We start from the raw sequence: 9,177 nt of genomic DNA, 5'->3' as shown, positions 1-9,177 counted from the left end.
GGCCACCCTCTTGATCTGTTGTCATTTTCAGAAATTACTTGATATCGATGTTATATAAGTGTTAAAAGGTTTTTTTATTGTTTGTACCCTCAATTGACATTTATCGTTGCAGCTTCGTTTCTGTACGTTTTAGTTGATCCCACTAAAGTAAAAAGAAGGGTACGATTTTGAAAATACAAAATTATCCTCGTAACATGTAGAGGTTGGGGGAAGTATACGACTTATTATGCGTCGTTCGTTTCGTCCAATTCCCATATACGGACAAATGTACGCTAATGTGCCCTGGGGTCGGGATAGGGCGTTGATCCCACTAAAGTAAGAAGAAGGGTACGATTTTGAAAATACAAAATTATCCTCGTAACATGTAGAGGTTGGGGGAAGTATACGACTTATTATGCGTCGTTCGTTTCGTCCAATTCCCATATACGGACAAATGACGATGTTAATAGTGTCATGAATACTATTACATTATACATTATGACGACAATGTTGTGGTAATGTATATTTATTATCCGGCATATAATGCAGGAAAACTTCAAATCCAGAACGATTTTTCATCAAACTTTTCTATATGTATTAACCATCGGCTGAAGTGGTGCCTTTTGCTATTTTGGAAGTTTTCAAAATTGTTGCCCTTCTTTTATGGTAACAAGTTGGGTTAAGCTGAAAAGGAGGTATTTTCCGGGGCAAAACTAAAATAAATATTCAAGATTTTTCATCCAGATTTGGTACATTAATGTAAACATATGTTTTCCTGTTTGACTTTGACACTGTTCATATGGGTGTGTTTGTCTCTAAAATCAATAGGTATTCTTTCATGCAACTTTGCACACACCAAGACCAGGTTGTCACCTGGTGTCTTCTGCTATATAGGGATTTTAAGTTTACATGGCAAAAAGTTTGACTTTGTTTCTGTTGATAGTGCGTGGGGTGTTTGTCAGGACCATATTTCTAACACAAATAGGTATTCGTTCATGAAACTGCACACACAAAGAACTGGTGGCTTTTGCTATTTAGGGATTTTTAGTATTATTATTTTTCCTTTTCATGGCAACAAGTTTGACCTTGACTCTGTTCATGTTGGTGTATGCCTGAAATAGAAATATAACGTTCCAAATCACAATTCCATTGTATAGCAAAATAACTCTTGTATACTATTACTATACTCAAATAACAGTCAGATGATTTGTTCTTGCGATTGTGTCGGCGCCGGGGGATTTGTCATCTTCTGTTGACTCTTGTTAAAGAATACTAAAACTGTTGCTAAATATATCGTCAAATCAGTAAAAGCGACAAAACCCTTTACATATTCATAAGAAATCTCTGCCTAAAGCAGAGTCGATTGTAAGATTTTGATTATGTCACGAACATGTGTTTATAAATCACTATCTTACAGGGATGAAACCAGGAGATGGAAACCGTCACGAAGACGCGCAAAGACAAGTCAATTGTTCTCGGGAACACCTGGTAAAAGTCAAAAGAGGGAATCACATCGGACATACTTTATTCTGTTGACCCCTAGCCGCTTCTATATTACACATGTTCCAACGTAGAATGCCTCTGCAGTTATAATTATCCAAAAAGCGGTTAGCGCAGTGTGTATGGAAGCTGTTGTACATTACTCCTTAAATGTTCAGCAAAGTGTGTGAGGAAGTTTGAATTTATTCAATAAGCGTTCAGCGCTGTGTGTGAGAATTTTTTCGAAAATTGTCCAATAAGCGGTTTGCGCTTGGTGTATGGAATATGTTGTATATTATTCAATAAGAGTTCAGCGCTGTGTGAGAGAAAATTGTAGTAAAACGTCCAATAAGCATTCGGCTCTGTGTGTGATGAAGTTGTTGTAAATTCTCTAATATGGCTTTATTATCCACTAATGCTGTGTGAGAGAAAGAACTATATTATTCAATAAGCGCTTAGCGTTGTGTGCGAGGAAGTTGACTGTACTTGGGAGCTTGATTCCCTATCACTATTCTGTGCTACACGCCTGCCATTCCCGTTGGTTACGCGTTGCGTTCTACAGTTGCTTAACCCTTGTGCAAATACGTCGAGCACACACGTGTCTTTTCCACAGACCGTGCATGTAAGGGGAATCAACTTCTGGTCTGTAGTGTACTATATTGGTTCTCAAATGTACGGGGGCACGGGTGGCCAAGTCGTCTAAGGCGCCGCGATTCGCTGTGCAGAGTTGCGTCCCTTGGGCACGCCAGAAACCTATGGTTGTGGGTTCGAATCCCGGTTCGCCCCGATTATGTTTCTAGGTTTGTCAGCACCATACCCGTGCTCGTGGGTTTCACCGAAGTGGTAAACGTCTGAGACCTGCATCACTTCGAGCTTTCCTCCCACATTAAGCTGACACGCCGTGATATAACTGGAATACTGTTAAAAGCGGCGTTAAACCCAACTCACTCACTCACTCACTCACTCAAATGTACAGATGTGAATGTTGGTGTGATGCCCGCTAGGTATTGTGATAAACATTTTGATTGGCTTTATACCAGTTACAAACTGAGGAGCCGTTGTCCTCATGTCCGTTTATAACTATTTCATGCATTCCAGTTATTGTGACTATATATTTTCAGTCTTTATGCCAGTTACACACTAAGGAGCCGCTGTCCTCATGTCCGTTAATAACTATTTCATGCATTCCAATAATTGTGAATATATATTTTCAGACTTTATGCCAGTTTCGCACTAAGGAGCTGTTGTCTGCATACATGTAGATGTCATTCAATGACTATTTCACTGCGTCTACATGCAAGGTTCTTCAAACAAGATCATTATGTTCAGTAATGGGCATCTCATTTGTGAATGGTATATCGAACGTACACATTTGTATGTTTCTTGATGTTTACAAGCAATCCATATTCAACCGGAGTTAATTGCGTCTGCATTGTTTGTTAGTTAATGTTGATATGAAAAGACCCCCCGAATACCAATGTTACTGAAGATGGATTTCTGAAATTTCAGTGATGTCTACGCTAACAACGTACATTATGTCACCGGATACACACACAGAGGAGATATGTGTTCTTGTGCACAATCGGGAATCACCGCGGGCACACTAAACACAGATAAAAACACAAAGATAGAAAGGTTCAAAGTGTGTTATGATACACACTCTTAGACTGTACTAGATTAATTAAAGAACAAATCAATGTTTGCTGTTCAACTATATTCACTGATGTCAGGACAAGTTTAAGATGCATAAATCGTTCCCGAATTGAGAAGACACGTAAGTACTGATTATCGAAAGTCTCTGCGAATCAGTCAGTACGACCTAAAAAAGGTTGTAATCTTAGAACATCATTGCGAAACCCCTAAATAAAACAAGTTCAGTATTGTATTATATTATGTGACAGGCTTTCTTGACATGTGTACACGCATTGGTGAAGAAATATATTCATCGGGAGCTTTGTAATCTGAGATCGATTTCGTAACTGACTGGCAATAATTCCATCCATTTGTAACTCTCTAACGTCCCAACGTAAACACGTTGGCTGTAAAGAAAGCGACAAAACTCTTTCAGTAAACATAATAATGTCGACTGAAAGCAGAGCCCATATACGATTCCGACTTTGTCAAAAGAATGTGTTCAAGAGAGACTATCAAAAAGTGATTAGAGAGAGTTGGGTTTAACGGCGCTTTTAACAGTATTCCAGTTATATCAAGGCGTGTCAGCTTAATGTGGGAGGAAAGCCCGAAGTGATGCAGGTCTCGGACGTTTACCACCTTGGTGAAACCCACGAGCACGGGTATGGTGCTGACAAACCTAGAAACATAATCGGGGCGAACCGGGATTCGAACGCACAATCATAGGTTTCTGGCGTGCCCAAGGGACGGAACTCTGCACAGCGAATCGCGGCGCCTTAGCCTTAGACGACTGGGCCACCCGTGCCCCTTATTCATCTCGACCACTCCAACTTTTATTAAAGGGAAATACCCGTAAACGATAAAGAGACCCAGGAAACTGAGGTACACCATGCATTACCATTCTTTTGAAACAGGATGGTCTGGAAATTTTATTTAATGAACATCATCAAACAGTACAGTGTTGATTAAATGACCTGAATGACATGCCAGTATCTGTGACGACATTCTTGGCGGAACATTGGCAATGTTAGATGTTCCAATGGTGTTCTCCATGAGTAATTTATGTAAATTCAAATGTCAACGCCAGAAAATAAATAAGTCCCGCCGAGAGAGGTCCCATAGAGCATCATAAGGGAAAATAGTGATAGCACTCTCGGATTCCATCAGGTTAGCATGTCACGAAATATTCACTGAAAAGTGCCAGGGAGTAAGGAGCTGTTAAAGCTGCATGTGAAGATCAGAGTATAGGAGATAATCACGTTGACAAGTTTCACGTTGTATTTAGAATGTTAGTTGTCCAAGCACAGATCCTGTTCATAGGCATCCCATACGGGGTTTCCCGCTGTCAGCCCACTGCTGTTTCCGTTAGCCGAGATCTCGCATATTCGGGAGTCACTTCTAAAATTAAAGGCAGGACAGTAACCATGTTCCAAGCAGTATCGTGCACAGTCCATGGCGGACCTGGTCTTCATCTCAACAGGCCCTGTTAGATCGAACTTCTTTTCCGGTATCTGCTCAAATATGGCACCTGGAAATACGATGTGATATAGTCTATCATGATCAAGCACAATATATGCAAGTGTAATGTTAATAAATGTAATGGGTATTAGTAATATTCGTCCCATGACTCTGTTTTGTTGATGTAGAAAATGCCATTTCATGAAAACAATGTGTCACCTTACAATGCATTGGGTGAACTTTAGTAACTCCTTATCAGCTGTGGCCCGTGAAGATTCCGGGGTAGAATATATAGGTCTTCAGCAACCCATGCTTGCCGTAAAAGGTGACTATGCTTGTCGTAAGAGGCAACTAACGGGATCGGGTGGTCAGGCTCGCTGACTTGGTTGATGCATGTCATCGATCCCAATTGCGTGGATCGATGCTCATGATATCAATCACTGGATTGTTTGGTCCAGACTCGATTATTTACAGACCGCCGTCATATAGCTGGAATATTGCTGAGTGCGGCGTTCAACCAACCAACAAACAAACCAAATAACATTTGCAGGTGACAATAGTTGATGTGATAACCTGAATAACCAACCAACCAACCAACCTTATCAGCTGTACATAAGCTGTCGTCTATGAGAGTTTTAAAGCCGACGTTGCTGTATATCAATTTAGGATAATGACACGAAAAAGCGTTCCCCGATAAGCACAATATTCTAACTCATTATTTGTAAAAGCTTACGAATTAAACCGTCCACTTTGCCCCAAGGAAACGTCTTGATATACTAATTGTTCCACCGCCAAACAAATTAAATGTAGGGCATAGCCACAAGTGGCGGAAGGCTTAACGCCAATAAGGCTTGGTGAAAGTTATGGTACTAACAGCTCAATTATTTGTAACGGGTCGAATTTCAGATTCAAACCTACGGTCATCATATCCTGGCATCGTTAATGGACGTAACTCTGTAGAGAATCACCCGTGTCTAATTACACATAACGGCTACATTTTCATGAATGTGCCAAATGCGATGTGCCTAAAATCAGTTGCACATGTGAATCAGTTCAAATGAAAATTAGATGTTTTTACCGGGACGTATGTCACTGAAGTAGAAAATTCACATTGTATGTCTGTATTACACCATGATTACCTTTAAGTTCTGTTTCCAATTCATACACCTCGACCTCACATAAGAACATTGGATCGTTCTGAATGAAGCGAACATAGCGCCCTCTCACAGGCGTCGAACAGTAGATGGTTTCCGCCACTCCGTTAGAGAATATTCCAATATACTCAAAGCAAAGTTTTGGACTTTGTGGACACTGTGGATCGGGGTATACGACCAGTTGAAAGTCCTTTGGTAATCCATCTGTGAGAAGGTCGTTAATGGTTTAGGGCTATCTATTACATCACAACAACAACAACAACAATAAAAAACAATAATAATAATTCAACAATAATAATAATTAGTGAATAACGAATGAGCAACGAGGATTTGCGGATCATCTGCCCGGAGTGAACATTTTAAGAAAGATGATGAAGACAAACATGTAATCCTCTTCGACCCGACCCGCACATAAATACACTTCGCAGTTTTGTATCCAAGGGTGGATTTCTCTGTTCTTTGATATCATCATCAGTCTTGTTAGCCAAAGTTACATTACTCTTAACGACCTCAGAAAAGTAGGTACATTAAAAGTTATTTTGTACAGAAAATACTTTCATACCATCAAGTATCACTTGAGTGATTGAGTATTGTTTTACGCCGCTTTTAGCAATATTCCAGCAATATCACGGCGGGGGACACCAGAAATGGGCTTCACATATTGTACCCATGTCGGGAATCGAACCCGGGGCTTCGGCGTGACGAGCGAACGCTTAAACCACTAGGCTACCCGACCGCCCCAAGTATCACTTGAAGGTTAGGGGTGAGCCTGTACAAAGTACTCCGTAATCAGTAAACAACAATTGACAATTATTTCAACCATTAAAGGATGTATTTTTCCACCGTCCTTCCGTCTGTCCTCCGTTCGTTTTCCGTTTCCGGAGCAGAACTCCACAACCGTGGAATATTTCTTGCTACTCAGATCAGTATAGTGGTGAACTCGGACCTTTGAATGATTTGGAAGTTTTAGAAATACTTAACAGCATTATGTTTTTCTTCACTGAACTTGGCATGTAGGTAAATCAAGTTCATTTTGTATCGCATGTGTACCGTTTCACATAAGTATGCACATCCATTCGATATTCCATTATGTTGTACATACAGTATTTGGATAGCACACCGTTTAGGCAAAGCTGTCCGATTAAAATGTTCTCATCGCAGTCCTTTTTATAGGTGTACAACTGAAAGAGGCAACATTTGCTGTTTGTGAACGCATAACAAAATCTAGCACTGTCTGGCTTTTCAAACCAGTCTTATAAATGCAATTTGTTACACCCTCAGGTGGGAAGTTGATTATTCTTCATCCCTGCAGAATATTACAGGTAGACCCAGTGCAAAGTTTGTACAGGATAAAGTAACATCAGCAGCAATCCTGAGACGAATATCTCATGAGAGAAAACCAGTAAGTAACTAGATATGAAAGAACAACCGTCTTGCAACAGTAGTACTCACGTGGATATTGGGCAGGAGTGATCCGGACACTGCCTACTCTGACCGTCACCAGGAGGTCCACTTGCCACCATCCTGAAAGACTGAATGTCTCCACGAAGGTACAGAACAAGTTATTAGAAACATCCATGACTGTGATGTTCAACCCATCCACGGCTTTGTCCGGTCCCGTGGGACTCGATGGGGTACTCTGCGTTGCCGGACGGAGGAGTGCAAGATTTGTTGACCCTGCAATCAAACAACATATGGTTGTATAGTAGCTGCCATTAATAATATAGTTGCAGGGGACGGAGTAAGTGAGATTCAAGGGATGACTCACTCAAACAACTATTCAATTCGTTGTGAATTAAACACTATACAAATTGTAAGAGGGTGAGAAAAGACTTTTATATAAAAGCGACAAGTAACATTTCCAAGAGGCGACTATGCTTGTGATTGGCGACTAAAGGGATCGGGTGGTTAGGCTCGCTGACTTGTTTGATGCATGTCATCGATCGCAATTGCGTGGATCGATGCTCATGAGATCAATCAGTGAACATAAGAAATCTCTGACAAAAGCAGTGTCGATTGTACGACTCTGAATATATCATGAGCATGTGTTTATGAATCACAATCAAATAGTGATGGCACCAGGTGTTCACAAAAAGGCACTCGTCACAAACACATGCAAAAGCAAGTCAATTGTTCATCGAAACAAATACAACACGGAAACATATCGTAGAATAGGGAATTGCATCGGACGTCATTGTTGTAATATATTTGAAAATGTCCTCCTCATGTCGACCATAAACCTTTATTGAAAGCTTTACTGGGGCCTTGAATGTTGTAACCTTGATCAAACAACTTCTGAGCAAGAGTCGTATGACATACATATACATACATATATACATACATACATACATACATCATACATACATACATACATCATACATACATACATACATACATACATACATACATACATACAGCATAAAGCATACATACATCATTCATACATACATACATACATACATACATACATACATACATACATACATACATACATACATACATTATATACATACATACATACATACATACATACATACATACATACATACATACATACATTATATGTGTGTGTGTGTGTCTCCATACCTGAGGACGGTTCCATACATATGAGAAACAAAAACACTATTTTCCCAAGTATATCCGGAAATGACCGAGTGTTCCCCATGCCACAGAGCAACATAACGCCGGAGTGACGAGACGGTTTGATTTACATGTAGATATAGCAAAGGAATTGATTTATTTTGTTTACAAAAGGTTGGTGCACTGTCAGAGGCTTGTGTATGCTATACTGTCCATTGTCTAATGGAATTAATAGATTTGTTTGTAACCATCGCGACATGTTCAAAATATGGAGAGTTTGTATGGATTATTCCTAGCAAGGGCTTTGTCGTATAATCCTTAGGTATCTACGCGTGACCCGTGAAGATCCGGGGCAGGTTACGTCTTCAGCAACCCATGCTTGCCGTCGAAGGCTACTATGCTGGTCGTAAGAGGCGACTTATGGGAACGGGTGGTCAGGCGTGCTGACTTGGTTGATGCATGTCATCGATCCCAAATGCGTGGATGGATGCTCATGATATTAATCACTGGATTGTCTGGTCCAGACTCGATTAATTTACAGACCGCCGTCTTATAGCTGGAATATTGCTGAGTTCGGCGTTAAACCAACCAAATAACATTTGCAGGTGACAATAGTTGATGTGATAACCTGAATATTGACAAATATTGAACAAAATATATTTTTATATGATGAGATGGCTAATTTACGGTTTACCCCGTATCTTCACGGGCCACCTGCAAATGGATAGTTTGTTGGTTTGTTTATTTGTTGTTTAACGCAGCACTCAGCAATAATCCAGCTATATGACGGCGGTCTGTAAATAATCGAGTCTGGACCAGACAATCCAGTGATTGACTTTATGAGCAAATGGATAGAGTAACAAGATGAATGTGTATGTTATTATCGTTGTTCGAA

At 40.2% G+C, this 9,177-nt stretch overlaps 1 protein-coding gene across 1 annotated transcript; it reads right to left on the bottom strand.

Moving 5' to 3' along the window:
• Nucleotides 1-4,016: 4,016 nt before the first annotated feature.
• LOC124138616 lies at nucleotides 4,017-8,379 on the bottom strand. Its single transcript, XM_046505351.2, has 4 exons — nucleotides 8,289-8,379; nucleotides 7,155-7,379; nucleotides 5,688-5,906; nucleotides 4,017-4,618 (listed from the first exon to the last, which is right to left on the bottom strand). The coding sequence occupies exons 1-4, from the start codon at nucleotides 8,365-8,367 to the stop codon at nucleotides 4,380-4,382; spliced, it is 762 nt and encodes a 253-aa protein (XP_046361307.1). The 5' UTR covers nucleotides 8,368-8,379; the 3' UTR covers nucleotides 4,017-4,379.
• Between the last annotated feature and the right edge of the window lie 798 nt (nucleotides 8,380-9,177).

Source organism: Haliotis rufescens, unplaced genomic scaffold (genome assembly GCF_023055435.1).
Source record: "Haliotis rufescens isolate VD_foot unplaced genomic scaffold, xgHalRufe1.0.p SCAF_17, whole genome shotgun sequence".
NCBI lineage: Eukaryota > Metazoa > Mollusca > Gastropoda > Lepetellida > Haliotidae > Haliotis > Haliotis rufescens.
Note: the sequence above shows the minus strand (reverse complement) of the source record. Positions and strands in the feature narration are given on the sequence as shown.

Coding starts and splice junctions, on each gene's coding strand:
- LOC124138616 (XM_046505351.2), bottom strand. CDS start 8,367: ATGGGGAACACTCGGTCATTTCCGGATATACTTGGGAAAATAGTGTTT. Junction 7,380..8,288: donor ATGTATGGAACCGTCCTCAG/GTATGGAGACAC, acceptor GTTTGATTGCAG/GGTCAACAAATCTTGCACTC. Junction 4,619..5,687: donor ATTGGAAACAGAACTTAAAG/GTAATCATGGTG, acceptor TCGTATTTCCAG/GTGCCATATTTGAGCAGATA.